The 17888-nt window shown below is 38.8% G+C and overlaps 1 protein-coding gene across 2 annotated transcripts; it reads right to left on the bottom strand.

The window, feature by feature from the left end:
* Positions 1–3382: 3382 nt before the first annotated feature.
* On the bottom strand, positions 3383–15939 carry LOC124266312 (epidermal growth factor-like protein 7). 2 transcript variants are annotated; one of them, XM_046701123.1, is made up of 5 exons: positions 15813–15939; positions 9463–9537; positions 8960–9060; positions 8338–8433; positions 3383–3796 (listed from the first exon to the last, which is right to left on the bottom strand). In XM_046701123.1, exons 1-5 carry the CDS (start codon positions 15881–15883, stop codon positions 3786–3788), a joined length of 354 nt encoding a protein of 117 aa, XP_046557079.1. In that variant the 5' UTR covers positions 15884–15939; the 3' UTR covers positions 3383–3785. The 2 variants fall into 2 exon arrangements, with proteins under 2 accessions (XP_046557079.1, XP_046557080.1); XM_046701124.1 differs by having other exon boundaries at positions 8338–8385.
* Positions 15940–17888: the final 1949 nt, after the last annotated feature.

The following is a 17888-nucleotide window of genomic DNA, read 5'->3' as shown; positions in this document are numbered from 1 at the left end:
AACTAAAACATACTATTATTTTTAACTGCAGTATCAAGGACGCTTATGAAGGAATTTCTTGGAACCATTGAACACTTCACGCCATGACAGTAATACTACTGGGAGGGTGGGAGGGATTTTTTGTCAAGTGCAGTGCAAGCGTGCACGTCTTGTCGCCTAAGCGTTTCTAAGGGAGTTAACTCTATTCTACTGTAAGGTTACGTCAAGGGTGAAGTTGTGGTCAAAAGGAGGTAACTCTTGTCCTAACTCAAAGTCCATTTTATGACATAACATAACAAGTCAAATTCAAACCTCTGAACATATGTATTCCATTTTTCTTATGTCCCCTGATGTGTTATTACTTGTACATTGCTGAAATTATAAAAATCACTCACTAACATTGCCATCAGGTCATGGCGTCACATTGCAAAATGATTGTTCATTTCTGCCACAAATGTGACATTTACGACTGGTTTCTGGTCAACAAAACCTGCAAGAGTTATCTGCACTCTCACATGCCACCAGGACAATATCAACTGTGTTCAGTGGATATTGAACCCAGATAACAGCATGTTGTACAGGCAGCTGTGAGGCCAAATTAGAAAAGACTTCCTCTATTTTAACTTCCTTCACTGTCAACCCAAAATTCCATGGAATAAAATAGCAAATACTAATGTAAGTGCAGATTGTTTTTCTTTTAATCAAATGAAAATCATTATTATAGCTCTCTGAACATGTGAAGAAGCCCTCGCAGAATATCTGATTTTGATGAGATTGTGTTTCTGTGTACTGTCTGTCTTACGCATCATAATCAAACTATTTACTAAAACCTCATCTACCCTATAAATTAAATGGATGCAACCTGAACGAGAAATAATGTCACATTATGGCATTGAAACACCTCAAATAAAAACACCAAACCGGCATTAATAAATATACAGCATTTTAAATTCTGTAAATTTAAATTAAATTTTAAATTCAATCTCATTGATGCCAGGATATCCTTAATCTTTCATTCAAAGTACATTAAAAATTATTTGTTCAAAACTTTACTTCTTAAATGTTATCTCTGTATAAGATTCAGGACAAGACAATCCAGTGGTCAGCATCAATGAGCATCGATCTACACATTTGGGATATGATGACATGAGTCAACAAAGTCAGCGAGTCTGACCATGATATTAGGAATCTTTGTATTCAAGCAAATATTTTTTACTGTCATTTCCTAAAGACTTGGGGTTCAGTATCGGCGTAATGAGCAGGTCTAAGTAAATACCTGCACATAGAATGTTTTGTTTTGCGATCATTATTCACTGTGATAGTGAGTGATAAAGTGATCTATTCATGTATCTCCAGGCAATCCAAGGTAATGAGAATGAGTTGGTGTCTGGATCTGTGGACAAAGAGATGAGGTGAGTAGCAAGCTTGTTTGTTCTATTGGTTAACACAATTAATTTAGGTTAAAGTTTAACCATCGGCAAGGTTCCAGCTCGGTGAGAAGCAAGCTTGTTTGTTCTATTGGTTAACACAATTAATTTAGGTTAAAGTTTAACCATCGGCAAGGTCAGTGAAAAGCAAGCTCGGTGAAAAGCAAGCTTGTTTGTTCTATTGGTTAACACAATTGAGTTAGGTTAAAGTTTAACCATCGGCAAGGTTCCAGCTCTGTGAGAAGTAAGCTTGTTTGTTCTATTGGTTAACACAATTAATTTAGGTTAAAGTTTAACCATCGGCAAGGTTCCAGCTAGGTGAGTAGCAAGCTTGTTTGTTATTTAGGTTAACACATTTAATTTAGGTTAAAGTTTAACCATCGGCAAGGTTCCAGCTCGGTGAGAAGCAGGCTTGTTTTTTCTATTGGACAACACAATTAATATAGGTGAAAGTTTAAAAATCGGTAAGGTTCCAGCTAGGTGAGTAGCAAGCTTGTTTGTTCTATTGCTTAACACAAATAATTTAGGTTAAAGTTTAACCATCGGCAAGGTTCAAGCTCGACGAGAAGCAAGCTTGTTTGTTCTATTGGTTAACACAATTAATTTAGCTTAACGTTTAACCATCGGCAAGGTTCCAGCTAGGTGAGAAGTAAGCTTGATTGTTCTATTGGTTAACACAATTAATTTAGGTTAAAGATTAACAATCGGCAATGTTCCAGCTAGGTGGCTCAGTCAATAAATATTCGAGTCTTGACCGACCAAGTTCTCGATTTTGTGAATAGCGGGTTTTTTCCATCAGGGTCCAACATAATCATAATCTGTAGAATTATTCTTACTGCTTTCAATGTCATGGGATTAATTAATTACAATACCTTACCGTAGTAATGCCAAAGGTACACCATTAATTGTTCCATCCGGTTACCCGTTCGGTTAAATTATAATTCCATTATACTACCTCTGATTTCAAAGTGGTGATGGGGTAGCATAGTAGTTAGTGTGTTCGCTCGTCACGCCTAAGAACGGGGTTCGATTCCCAGGTTGGGTACAATGTGTTAAGCCAATTTCTGGTGTCCCCTGTCTTGATATTACTGGAATATTGCTAAAAGCGGCGTAAAACTAAACACACTCCAACTAATCATTGCATTTGACTACTTTCTAAATCCCGCAGTAAGAAATTCAAGTGGAATTTCACAATGATAGTATTTCCACAGGCAGTTTGAGGAATATTTCACATATGAGTGAGTGAGTAAGTTTAAATTTTATATCGCATCGGCAATACGACAGCCATATAGCGATGAAAACAGGGTAATCAATTTAAAATATCTGTCGACAAAAGACAGTAAAACTAACTAGACTATCACAGATATCTAAAACTAGTAATTAAATCTAAAATACTACAACTATAAAGGACGATACAATATAAAAACAGGCTATCGATTGCCAACAACTGAAAGTAGATCACCAAGTCACCATTTGCAGATGTTGAGGGATTTCTGGCTGAGTCTGGAGTCGATTGAGTGGTTATAAAATTTGGATCTACACTGCCAGATGGCAGCCCTAGGGAAATGAACAGTGTGTGTGTGTGTGTGTGTGTGTGTGTGTGTGTGTGTGTGTGTGTGTGTGTGTGTGTGTAGGGGGGGGGGGCTGTTTCGTTTATGAACCAACGTTTTGTTCACAAGAGCGAGGTACGAAGTATGCTTTTATATTGCATTTAGCAATATGCCGGCAATATCAAAAATGGACGGCGGGAAACACCTAAAATCTGCTTCACACAGAGTGAGTGAATATGGTTTTGTGCGGCTTTTAGCAATATTCTAGCTTCTCATGTCGGGAATTGAATCAAATAGACTCCCCACTGATTGCCTCTCCCCCGCCCTCCCTTCCCATTATGAATTTCTAGTCTCTTAACCAGCAGAAGTGTGTATGAAAAGTGTATAATTCTCAACAGCTTCCTATAACAGTGAGAAAGATAAACAGACAGACCAACAGACATTTTATTCAGTATAAAGGCCAAAGGCCCATATTTAATAAAATTGCTAAGTTGAAACAAGCGCACATAAAAGGTTACAGGTTTATACTTTGTCAATTGCAGCTCTGGTCTAAACATTTTTAAAAATTAAAAACATTTATGATAATATTTCTATCTTTACTGTTAAGGATGTGTATTAAGTTTTGTTTGCTGACAGTATTATTTAAATGGAATAATAAACATATTTCTAGCATCATTATATAATCTAAAATCAAAGAGAACATGCATTTCATCTTCAATACAGTTGATATTATCTAGTTTACATTAAAAACAGAATCTGTCATAGCTTCCTATTATGTGAGAGGAAAGGTGGTGATCATGGAAGTTGTTCTCAGAGTTGTCCTCTCAGCTCAGCCAGTACCTGCAGACCAAGGATACAATTATCAGATTATCATGGTCAGTTAATCAGCATTGTCATTACTAATGAAGACAAAAGCATAACATGTAATCAAATTCTACAAACAAAATTTAATAGGAAAAAGCCAAGGTTTTTGTTATAATTGTATTTTCATGTCTGGTATGTTCATTTCAAGAAACGTTTAGGTTTGTTTTTGTTAGTTTTATAATAACAAATTAACATTTTTATGCAGAGCATATTTTTCTTGTAATTTTTATATATAAATTTATATTTTAGTTTGTGTAGCAACTAGTTGCATGTTCCATAATTTGTCCATTCCATGAAGTTGTCCATTTCGCCTACTTCATGATTTTGTTATTACCGGTACCGGAAATACGTCACTGTACCTATATGTAAACTGAGTTCACGAGAGCTCGCACTTCTTCTAGCAGGAGAAATCAAAAAAGGGTTCAGCTACCTTTGACCCCAGAGGACACCCATGCTGACCCCCAAACCAGCCAAGCAGAACCTCGGTTCAAAGGAACCGACCTGAGACAGAGACTGCAGAACATGGGGGTCCAGATTCCCCAAATTCCGTAGAATCGGTGCACAATGTTGCAACTATTTGAAGAAAATTCTCGTCTCAAGTCCGTTGTCATCACACCTTCAAGGCGAGTGAGACAACACCAATGGTTATCGAGGGTCCCGTCTAGTACTGTGACGTCATCAGATACTTACAGTCCTTCGTCCGATGGGCAACAGCAGCCTACCTGCCATTAGGCACTTTAGGCGCGTGTCTACACCTAATTATTTCGGTAATTAAGAGGAAAATAAAGTATCCGTCCCAGAGTCCCATGCACCACCATAATTAGATCGAGAAACATTCACTTACATCGAAACGGCAAGATTGTCATTTGTTCAAATTATGTATATTATATATCAAGTAACCAGGACCTATCGATCGTTCAAGCATCAAATATGTATTCACAACTCTCCATGCAACAATTGGCTTCAGCTGATCTTACTAGCACTAGTCTACAGATTTTTCTATATGCATATAAATTGATACTGACTTCTGTTAACCCCACACACAGCCCCAAGAAAATACATGGAAAGTAGGATTTCCTTATTTGGATAAATAGGAAATCAGCTGATACATAATATTTTATGGCCAAATAGAATAACGACTTTTGTGAAAGAGATATTTTGTCATTGTTTTAATATGCTATAAAATTTTCGTTAGAATACTAAATTTATAAGTTCAATTACAGTAACTTCCCCATCGAAGTGTATTTCTATGAAAAGAATGTACACGTCCAGTTGTGCCTAAACTCTATTTCTTTCCTGGGTACGCCCCTGGGCAGTACCACTACGACAGGATGGCTCGTAATTCATCTAGACAGCTTGCATCGGAACAGCCAGCTTTTGCCGCGGACGACGCAGCTTCGAGGGTGCAGCAAAATCTCAAGAGTACGTGATACAAAATACAGAGGAACCCATTGCGCATGAGCAGTTTCAGAGTTCCTACTGCCGAACCGGTAAGTGTCGTTGTTGACTAAAGGAGGGAAGTCGCCGACCTGAGACGTATTGTCCGTGACACGACTGTACCTCAGATTTCCCCACACATGGACCTCATATTATCAAGAAAATCAAAGAAAGAAAATAAGTGAACTTAGCTATTCTGTTACTCCCTAATCAGGAACTAGGGGAGCCCATTTCGTGGACATCAATGGCAGCGCAATATTCCTCAGAGATGACACTCGAACAAGTCGTTCTCTCAAAATATATGACTTCTTGGAGGCGTTCGACATTTACAAGAGGATTTTCTGTGGTGATGACGTTAAAGTGCGGCAAATGGACCTTCACCAACAGACGTGCATCACCTTGTCAAAATATTAGGGTTGGTCAGCCCACTATGATTACCACAAACTCTTTGTGGGCAGAGTGGCTGTAGGGTGAGCAGAACAGGGCGTGCCTATTAACTGGGGAATCAGAGATGTTAACTTTTGGACCCTCGTCACATCCGGAAATAGAGCGAGGTCGTGTGACAAGTGACTTAGTGCCACTCATGCAACTGAGATGTGCCCTCAACCTGTCGAAGCAGGTTCAAAAGCTAGAGTTACCCCCTAGAACTTGGACAAAACAGAACAAAAGCTATAGATGTCAAAGGAAGGGATAGGTTGCGATTTGACAATGCTGAAATAAGTAAAAAAATCAACAAAGAGGATGTAGATCTGTCAACTGCATTTATTACCACTTGTGCCTTCAGTGCAGAAACACCAGACACGGTCTACGTCAGTGTAGATATAAGAAAGCTGAATGACCCGTCAATTTACAGACAGTCCTTCCAGCTATTCTTACTCCATCACCTTCCAATGTGGCATCATTAGAAGACCTTCTGTTACAACCTTCCGTATCGTATATCCATGTCGTCCATCCGTTCGTGTTTTCATCCTAAAAAACAACCATGGCCTTCTACCTCTCACGATTGTAAGAACAATCTTAGTGCTCGAACTCAGCCTCATGTTGGAGCGGTACTTGCCAAGAGAGAAGTCGAGCAGGGGTATGTCATCGGACCCATTGTCCACTTTTCATACTTATCATGTCAGCCCTCTAGGACTGGCTACAGGTAAATACATGTACAATAACAAGGAACGCCTGATTCTCGATCTATCTGTCCCGCATTCAGTCTACAACCACACCAAGCATCATCGAGTTCACGGACAAGGACGCCTGGTCCAAGCTATTTCCAGGTTTATGGAATCGGGAAAAGGGGCGTAGATGTGTAAAGTGTACATCAATGGCTTCAAACAAATTCCCCAAGCTCAGGCTGCACAGCTAGCTTTGAATGGAACGGTTCATATTTCTTTTATACTTGACTTGCCTTCGGATGCAGATCCAGTTCCGTCATCTTTGACACACTCTCACAAGCCATCAGCTGGATTTTACTCCACAAGCGCCAGATGGAACGCTCCAGCCCAGACAGCTCCAGCGTGATGTGAGCCTAAATCACAATCTCCAGCTATTGTGGTCTGCAACCGTAAGTCCCAAGACAAGAGCCACTTATGCTACCAGATTCCCGCGATACTTGGGATTCATGTTGCGGTTTCACCTCTGTTCTACATTCAACAACCCAACTAGCATTCATGAGAATATCTAGTATGGCCAATACGACATGACATCGTCGCATGATGTGATCTTCGAATCTGGACTGACAACCCAAGTAGGTGTAACCAATATAGGGTTTTATTGCATATATTTTATTTATACCTACTTGGGTGTCCCACTTCTTCTGCATCAGATCACGGATGTATGATATCCCAACACGAGCTGAATTCGACGTTCTGGTGATTTCGACGATTTCATTGCTCGCGCTATATCGGGTGAGTACGTGTGCGATCGAAGTGCACAAACAGTTTCACTGGTAGAGCGGGTGCCCAGTCTCTGTCGTGAGAAGTTTTATTGACAATGGAAATCGGGAAGTAAAGTTATATAAAAAGCAAACAAACATCAATAGTATTTACCCGAGATCGTTAATACCACTTCAGATGCAAAATCAGTTGCCTTTATAACAAAATATAGCAAGCGAAAATTCAGTAAGATCAGTCGTCTGCTGGTGACAGGCAATATATAAATAGGAAGCCACGTGATCACAACACTCCCCGGGAGTGCGGAGCAAAAAGTATGGCTAATCGTCGAAAAGCCATACAAAATTCCCTGATGTTACGAGCGGCCACAGTTTCGCCGATACGATGTCATCAACGCTATTTTTGTACGAAACACTTGATATTTTTGTGTGAAATAGATGAATATATCCTTTATCACTCCAGGTTAGTAAAATAAAAACTTTAAATGATATTACTGATAAAAATTACATTTTTGTCTTACATCGTCGAAAACCCCTGACAACGGGATATAATAATAGCTTTGTAATCAGAGTATGGAATCACAAGTAGTGTCACAGATTTGTTGAGTGCTGTCTGAGCAGCAAAATCGGCCATTGTGTTACCAGAAATGCCAACATGGCTGGGTAACCAACAGAGGACGATGTCGTATTGGCAAGTTGCATGGTCATTGTATAATTCAATAATTTCAATTGTTTTAATAGCCTGAAGGCACAAAAGAGATTCAGAAAAGATTATATGTTGTTTATATTTAGGGTGTTTTAAATATATACTGAAAGGCAAAAGAAACGTGGTAATATTGGAAATGACATTTAAGTGTTAATGGAGTATTTGAACCTATTTTTTTAAATATACACCAGAAGTCAAGTTTGAGGAAAACATTAATCGTGGTCGTATAGCCTGTTTTTTCAATAAAGTATTGTTTGAGATAGCGGTTAGAAATGTTTTTGTTAGTGGAAAGGGAAGAGTTCGCACAAACACAACATTGAAATCGAGATGCACGTGCATCATGCATGCATCCAGGCATAAATTGCCGGCTTGAATGGCAACCGTTCACTTGTTTCCTGAACACAGCAACCATGGCTAGGTTATGCATGATGCACGTGCATCTCGATTTCAATGTTGTGTTTGTGCTAACAACACTACGAAATATGTACTTACGTTCTGTGCATGACGCTCCCGTATATCCGGTCCCGCATGTACACCTTCCTGGGGACGAGCATGTTGCACCATTAGCACACAGGGGGTAACAGATTGCTGAAAGAACACAGAGTACACACAAATACATATCGGACCACCAGCAGAATGCATTTTTTTTAAAGAAACAAAGAAGAAATTAAAATATTTTCTTTATATTCAATTATTCTTTACAAAATACCATAACAATCCATCTCATGTTTGTCTACAATTGTTCTGAAATGACAACAGTAAGTGAGTGAGTTAATATTTATTTTCACATCGCAATATTTCAGCCATATCGTGACTAGAACAATTAATGATTATATCATATATCAATAAAATTAGAAAATAACACCTGTTGACGAAGAACAGTAAAACCAACTAGTGTATCACAGATATCCATTTAAAACTATTGATGAAATCTAAAACATGTTAACTAGAAATGACAAGACAATGTAAAACAGGCAATAGATTGCCACCAACTGAAGGTAGATCACCATACTAGGGACGGAAACGACAACAGAGCAGTGGACATCCATCATATGAATTTATCTTTGGCTTCAACACAAAAGTAAAAAGTGATAGATTTTGTAACAGTAATCACGTCTGTTGCAGTTTTGGTTTCCACGGTAGTCGATCCATCCGGCACAGCACTTATAACGCCGGGTATAGACGGGTACGGTTACAGATCCATAGGCACAACACCTGAAACAGAAATAGTTTTCATCTTGTCAATAATTTAATTACGAGATTGTAGAACTACCATCGGGAGTGTTTTCTACTGACGTTTTCGAGTCAATGAATGTTTGAGGTCAGCCAACATGACTAGACTTTTTCATAAATTTCTTAAAATTCTCTACTGGATGCATGGACGGATGCAACACCAAAACGTATCATAACAGATACAGTTATTCAATGCTATAAACCAATCCGATAACATTATCAGGTTAGCGTAAAAACTAATTTCCGATGGACAATTTAAATCAGAAACACTAATAACTGAACTGTTAATGGTCATATGTACAAGGGTCACAGGAATTATAAAGACAGACCAAAGTCTTAATTTCGGTGCATTTGCACAATCAGAAACAAATCAGATAAACTCACCTCCACCACCAACAACGTGCTATACATTGTCCTCTCCGTGTTTCATAGTTAACCGCGTTATAAGGACAGTAGTGTCTGAAACATACAATATACATTAGAGAAAACAAATCTAGCCCTTGGGCAAAGTGTGTTTTCTTTAAAAACCGACACAATCTTAAACATTAAATCAATTACAACAACTATTGGACATGTTCAAATTACTAACTGGTACGTCTTGACCAACACGTGGAAGAGGTAAAAACTACTACTGTTCCAAGACAAGATATTACAAAGCCATTTGATCCTAGTTATGTGGGCTATCAGATTCAGTAGTTGTTGAATGCAGGGTTTTCAAGTCAGGGCCAGCATGAACGCAGTTCGCTCTCAAGATCGTCAGGCATGGATGGTATTAAATCCCGGACTCGTTCATATACTCCTCATGTTGCCAGTGGAAGATTCAGTAAGGTTAGGTTTCCTCAGGACATGAATTCATCTGAGGGAAGGAGATACTTGGCTTTGCCTTTGCCGAATTCTAGAAAGCGGCGGTCGCAGCTGTATACGTCTGAGAGTGATATCGTTGGGGTAGTCGATAGAAGGGTTTCTAGGAGGGAAAAGCAGCTGATACATTTTGATGGCAAGTCTAGTGATTGGCATGACCAGATCGTACATTTTGAACAGAGAGCTTCGTGAAACGGTTGGACATATTCTGAGAGTGCTCAGCAGTTGACAATGAGTCTCAGGGACACAGCACAGAAGCTGTAATCTTACCTATGGTCAGTTGTCAGATTATCGGGTTATCAAATCAATGTGAACACAGAGGTTCAATCCTTGAGAATGTTCAGTTGCGTATATGTTTGAGTTTAGAAATAGACAGGGGAAAGATGAAACAACGACTGACTATGGGTACCAGCTGAGGAGATTAGCATTATTGGCTTTAGAGATGCAGGTCAAAGATCAGTTTGTGTCAGGACTGTCACGTTTTTTAAAATGACCAGACTCGTCCTATTGCATGACCTTTCTGTGGATTAAAAGACCCGTGACGCAGTGTTTGGGTGAATACAGATGGCCGTGAGAAAGATGGCCGCTATACCACTAGTGAACCAGCAGTCATATTCAGCGCAGCTCGGATTTCGAACCCCTAATTTGTGAATCCCAGTGTATTGTCACCCGTTTCCTCCTGGATTTACAGAAACACCCTCTACGCCGCTGAGTTGTTACCAGTAAAGAGACAACTCATGTGGAAAATTCGATGCATTTCAAACACAGCATTATGCTCAAGAAAGACGTACAACTCTTTTCTGTAAAGTATTCCTTTACATACAATTAAATCTTTGGTGTCAGCTTCATGGAAAAATGTGATTGTAATGAAAGGGCAAAATCCACCTCAGCTCACAGGCTTCTAGAATGAATATCCATGCATCCAGACTGACTTTATAACTCTCGACAGGGAAGTTGAATAGGACATTGTCGAACAAAGAAGTTAGTGTTCAGTTCTCAAGCCTATGCATGGGATAAAGATGACAATCTGCTCGTAGTATCATATTTTTCACCTGACTATCAAACCATACATGCTTTGACGGCAGTGGTCGCCATTACATGGATTCAATTCAATATGAAACTGTGTTGACAAAAATGAGTCTATACTAACTGTTATATAAGGCCAGTTGCATGTTATATAACTTTCAGCATTGTGATATAGATATGGCACAGACACAACATAATCATAGCGAGTTGGGGATTCGAAGACCCTATCATAGACATCTGGAAATTCAATGAATTTTACGATGTACACTGAACACTACCCATGAAGATCCGGGTTAGAATCGGTCTTCAGCATCCGATGCTTGTCGTAAGAGCAATCACCAAACCTGTTATAACCAACAGTATAATTATGGGAATGTATTCACGGGAATGATATTGATTCCAGGGTTGTGGCCCATGCTTGTCCTTAGAGGCGAGTTAGACTGTCAGGTTTCTTCACTTTGATGACACATGCCATCGTATCCCAACTGCTTAGATCGTGCTCATGATGTTGATCACTGGATTGTCTAGTCCAGACTCGATTATTTACAGACCGCCTCCCCACGGTCCCTGGTATGGTGATCTACCTTCAGTTATTGGCGATTTATAGCTCATTTTTATACTGTATTGTTTTCCCCTATAGTTAAAACGTTTTAGATTTAATTACTAGTTTTACATACATATCTGTGATATTCTAGTTGTTTTACTGTCCTTCGTCGGCAGGTTTTTGTTTAATATACATATATTTCATTTCAATATCAGATGTTCTCGTAACGATATGGCTGAAATATTGCCGATGTGACGTTAAATATTTACTCACTCACTCACTCACTACAGACCGCCGCCCTAGAGCTGAATTATTGGCTGAGTGTGGCGTTAAACAACAAACAGACACACGAATTGCAACATCTTAGATTACTGATCTTAATTTTCGTTGACGTTGACCATGTTCAAAATAACTTGATATAATAACTTCACAATTCAACTCTATATGATTATGTAAACAATAGTCTAAACCCCAACATAACAATTACAAAGCAAACATCAATGGAAACAGATACATGTTTGACAGCTGTGTGGTTTGTTCATTTTATCTGTTACCAGCTGCACTTCTTTCCACCATTAGTTTAAAGCAACAAATCTCTCCTATTTGTTACATCAAAATTACATCCCCAAGATTGTTTGAGAAGGGGAATGACGTCAACGTTCAAAGGGTAAACTTTGTGTCTTTACTGTTGTTGCTGTTGATGAACTGTTAGTTCATGTCTATTAATGTATGCGTCATTCCTTCATTCAGTCAAAGTCAAAGGGTCTTTTTGCACAGATCAATTTACCGTGATGTGCCAATAGAGACATTGGAATGATGCCATTTTGGTGTCAAAGTATTTTTTTTATGAAGCAAATTTTCATGGTGACAAACTGGAGGTTCTCCAGTACGTCGAAAATTATTTCCTTGCGGATTATGTTCAATCTTGTATTAGCCATTTCTGAAACCATCTTGTGCCTCATTTGGTATTTTTGTCCAATGTACTAATCTCTTGATATTGCTAATATTGACTCTTTCAGTGGATCGGTATAATAATACCAATTGACCAATCCTGAGGATACTTCAAGTAATGGAACCAGCTACTGAAATATGATCCAAGTTGCTGTCATGCAGTCATTTCTCAGCCTCTTTTCTCCTATTTATTAATATCTTAGCTAGTAGGCCCGTTAACCTGGGTTGATATCGGATTGGCTGTGTTGACATTGATCAACTGTCCCAGACTCCATGACACGTGATGTTTACTCATTGTCAGGAAAGTATGTAAAACAGGTCGACTGAAGAAAGACACATGCATATGTAAATGAGCCCTTAAGTGTTAGAAATGACTCACACGATGGATTTTTCACAGTATGTGTCCCCAGTACCCTATATCCGTCCCTATGGGTGATGAGTGAGTTTATATATAAACAATTGATATAATACAAAAATGAAAACATTGTGAAGAGTTAAACCTGTCGACGATGGACAGTATCACAGATATGAACATAAAACTAGCATGTAAAATTAAAACAGTGTAATTAAAGAAGACAATACAATATATAACACGGGCTATAGATCGCCAACATCTGAAAGTAGATCACCATTCTAGGAACCATGGGGACTTACATTACATTACATTACTACCTGCATGGAGCCTAGCTGGATTTACATCATCCTTCAGCCGCTGTTGATTGTAGGATAATTTAGCCGAAATTTAAAATAACAAAAATACTACGTTTAAAAACTTGGTACGTGAACATTTTACTTTGAAAGTTTTGGGGACCCGACCCTATGGTCGGCAGAGGATTTTTCGTCGCAATTGACAGATTCTGGCTCCTATCGCAGTACCATTCCTGCAAGCTATGAATGGCTTTTATGGTCGACCCGCCGTCCTGCAAGGCGACAACGCTAGGCCTCATGGGCCAAGATTGACACGGAATTCCTTAAGCAGCAGGATGTAGAGCGGATGGAGTGGCTAACATGCTCGCCAGACCTCAACCCATGTTGACGTGTTATATATCATTTGACCTTTCATTAATGACGCCTAGCATATTTCAGCAAGGCAGTACATAAGAAAGGTGATTTCTATCAGCAAATGACAAAGACTCAAGTCCACATTTAAATCTCATATCTTGTGTTGCCCTCCTTGACGTTCACACAGTATTTAATGGACCAATAATATCGTCCCCTCAAGTCTACTCAAAGTCTCACTGCAGACAAGGGAGTACTGTTGCATATATAGCCTATAAACAGTTTGAGGGAGCTACTTGTTTAGATAAGGCTATGAGTCAGTGTATGTCATTAACAATCGTCAAGATTCAATGCTGGGACAGTAACACCAACAATACTTTTAAACACTGCGACAGTCCTGGTCCATGCATGCTCATTTGTGTCGTAGATTGTTTTAAATAAAGCAGCGCTAGCACTGTCGATAAATCAGAGTTTCTTTGAGATCCCGAAAAGTATTTTTGGTCGTGTAATTGCTTTGTATTGAATGTAAATACTCAGTGTAAGAGTACTTGGGTGTAATATGTATGCAGCTTTACTTTGACACTCCAGCAGGAAATGATTTATCATAAACCCTTGCCAAACACAGATTGGATTGAAAGACGTCAGTCCTCTACTTCTTTTACAAACAAAGCATAATCGTTATCGTCGCCAGTGACTGAACAGTTTTGTAAATCCAGCTTGTAGCAAAAGCACTGTTAGTCCCCACTGTCCCTAGTATAGTTTTAACCTTCAGTTACTGGCGATCAATAGCCCATTTTCATATTGTTCTCTATAGTGATATCTTTTAATGACCACCTGCTAGTTTTAAAAGTTCAAATGTGATAGTCTAGTTATTGACAGATATTTAGACTGTCTCAGTTTACTTTTAATCTGGAACTCTTATAGTCATGATATGGCTGAATTACTGCCAATGTGACTTTAAAGTTTCACTTTTTTAGGCTTGTTTATACGGCCAAAATATACACATGTGCAAATTTGCATACATTTCATACGGACTTTAAGTACTTTAAGCAAAGTGGTAATACATCTTGATCATAGTTCATTTCTGCCCAAGCAAATGATGTAGTAAGACGTGAGATATCAAGAAGGCATTTCCCATATTGCAACGCTCAGAAAAAACGGTATTCACTGCCCAAATCAAACACCAGCTCAATTACGCAGATCTATAAGGCAATGTTAACCGTGGGTGCATCTAGACAGTTATAAACTTCCTAAGCTTGCTACCCTGGAAAACTGGTAAGGTAAAATTTGAATGTGTTGTAAAGGTGAAGCAGGACGTCTAAAACAACACCCACGAATATATTGTCACATGAAGACGCATATGTTTAAACCTCCACCAATAACAACACAACTATCTTCTCATCAGGAGTCAGATACCAAAATTGCTATGATTTAGTTGTCAGTCACATAATGCTGCTAATACATTATCTTTAAAAAGGAATGGAACGAACATAGCTTTATAATTTTAATAACTAAATCATCTCAGAAACCCGAAATCACCCAACAATATGATTAACTATACCTATGATTCTTGAGAGGCATTTAGAAGTCGGTGAATATATAAGACGAGTATATGGATGACAACTTCTTGTTTATTGTATAACACGTTTCTGGGCTACTTCTTACCCCTTCTTCAGCTGAATCACGTTTCTAGGGCTACTTCTTACCCATTCTTCATGTGATTCAGTTATTGATTCAGGTGATTGTGTTATACAATTAACAAGAAGTTGTCATCCCATATACTCGTCTGATGCCTATATATAGTTTGGTCAACTTATCGTTCTCACACTATATTACAGCGTGCGCACACTATATTACACAGTGCGCACAATTTAGTATCTCGTGTGCACGATATATAAAAATAAAATTCTCCAATTCATGCCCCGACAGCGCTTCCGTATTTTCTCACAGTAAAGTACTTAGAAATCTCCAAAATTGAGGCTTACGGCAGCTTTGTGAAACTGTGCCATGCGACGGAGCACATAGTGGACGCTTTTTTGTGCCATGCATTAACATTTTCTTCCCAAATCATTTTGATAACACAAGATTAAGAAGGGCACCTAGAAGTGCTTTGGGTGGTTATGTCACTACACTTCATATTAAAATGAGGACGTACATGCCTAATCATCAACTCATCTATCCTCAGTATGAGGAAGATACCCAAATTAAATGATTTTATAGGTGCCAGTCACATATTGTTGTGTATACGTTATCTACGAAACTACAAGTATAAACATATTTGTTAAGTTTATAGTAACTAAAATTCCTCAGAAAAAAAACGAAATCAAAGCAACAATGATGAAATATTTCTTACCCACTCCATTGGATCGAAGGCTGGACCCACAAAGCAAGGACGAAGATCAACAACGACACAGCTGAAGCCATTCTGGACGATTGTGCACTCACACGCAGAGACGCGCTGTGCTATAAAGATTCATCAAGGAAGTAACATACAAAGCAAACGTATGCAGTCACGTGGCTCTGCGTTGAAGCACTGCAGTCTGAAAAACCTGAACTCGTTGTATTCATTGCATCCCTTAAAGAGACATATCGTTCAAGTTATCCCTTTCTTTGTGTACATTTCGACAGTAATATACGATGTAAATGTTATTTGTTTTCAGATCCCTCACCTTCCGAACTAACAAAGTTTCTCTTCAGTCATAATCGTCGCTGAAAGAAACAGTTAAGAACAACGAGGTATCACTGTTCAAACCAAACCAAGTGAATTGGTACATCTTCAATGTTGTGAATGGATCTTGAGACCTCATTAAGACTGTTCCAAATTGCTATTCAGTAAACTCATTCAGTTGAATTATATTATAACTGTTCTGTAAAGGCGCGCAAATATATATGCCGCGTTGGTATTTCACAGACCAAATTGTTTTAGATCTTTAGTACCGGTTGTATAAGAGGGCTGTTTTCGATATTTCAAGAGGTGAATATATATGTTGCGAACAAAGAATATCTGACGGATATTCATGCAAAATGAATAGCAAATATAAATTCCCCATGCCTGCAAACCGACTTTGTAATCTTTGTAATCAAGCTTATGTGACGAACTCCATTTTGTACTAATATGTCCATCACTTATTGAACAACAAAAAAACTTTTCACCAAAATATTTCTGTGTGAATCCCTCAATCTGTAAGAGTATTTCTCTCAGGAAATGTGACTATCGACCACTCATCCTCAAGTGATCCAAATATATAAAACACTGTTTGTGCCTCTTCAAATGATATCATGTGGAGATATATATATATATATATATATATATATATACATACATATATATATATATATATATATACACACAGACCTGTATGTTCTCTATATCACTTTTTGTGCCTTTGAGAATAAAATTCTGTTCTGTTCTGACATCTTAAGTGACTTTTGCGGGTCAATACAGTACGACCAAAAGAAATGCAAACACTGAACCGCATTTAAGCGTGGCAGCCAAGCACGCCAACATAACCTGAAATGACCGTGCAAAATTACTTTTTGGGCCATGAAAACAATGCGTTTCATTTGTCTCTCATCACAATTGTGAAAAGTGAAAACATGCTATAAATTACATAAGTTGAACGTAACAACGCCATGGCTTGTCACCAATACCAGTCCTTGTCTCTGACAGCTTCAATCTACATACTTTGTGTGAAGCTATGCCAGCCAGTTCCAACATATTCAGAAACATCACCAGTGGTTACCGTTTGATCTTTCGTTTTGTGGTGAAGCAATGTGCCATTTGATCCATTTTGTCTACGGCGTCCTTTGTATTGTTGTAATAGAGGATGAATTCTGGCTTCTTCTTTGGGGGATGGCCAACATCAGGTGTATTATGCATTGTGCTCAACAGAACCACAGTTTTGTTTTTCTTGTATTGACAGCTGACAATTGTGGTCTTGCCCTTGAATCCAAAGATTGATGTGTTGACATCTCCTTTCTCTGTTTGAAACTGCAGGCAAGAAGCGCTTATTTTGACGGACTGTGCTAGTCTAAGACTGCAGGCAGTGAAGAAGTTGTCCGCAGTTATATTTCGGTTCGACACAAAGAATGGACGGCACAGATTCAGCGTCATCTGTTTACCCAATCCAACCTGGACGGTTCGACCCTGTTTCCGAAGAAATGGAATTCCTCTGATGCCCTCGCTGTTGTCAGAATCTTGAATCAAGAAAATCTGGATGCACGAACATCGACCATGGAGCTGTACCAGCTGCTCGTCTACAGTGAGGTTTTCACCCGGAACATAATGTTTCCTCAGAGCATTTTCAAACTCATCCCAGACATCTCTGATCGGTGGCAAGTTGTCTTTTGCGCGTCCGAAACTTCTTGCTTCCTTGTCATCAAACCTCAATGTATTCATCAGAGACTTGAATCTGTTTTGAGACATGGT

The sequence above is a fragment of the Haliotis rubra genome, unplaced genomic scaffold (genome assembly GCF_003918875.1).
Source record: "Haliotis rubra isolate DU_JTF1 unplaced genomic scaffold, ASM391887v1 Scf1247, whole genome shotgun sequence".
Classification (NCBI taxonomy): Eukaryota; Metazoa; Mollusca; class Gastropoda; order Lepetellida; family Haliotidae; genus Haliotis; species Haliotis rubra.
The sequence above is the reverse complement of the archived record's forward strand: the minus strand, read 5'-3'. Positions and strand labels throughout refer to the sequence as shown.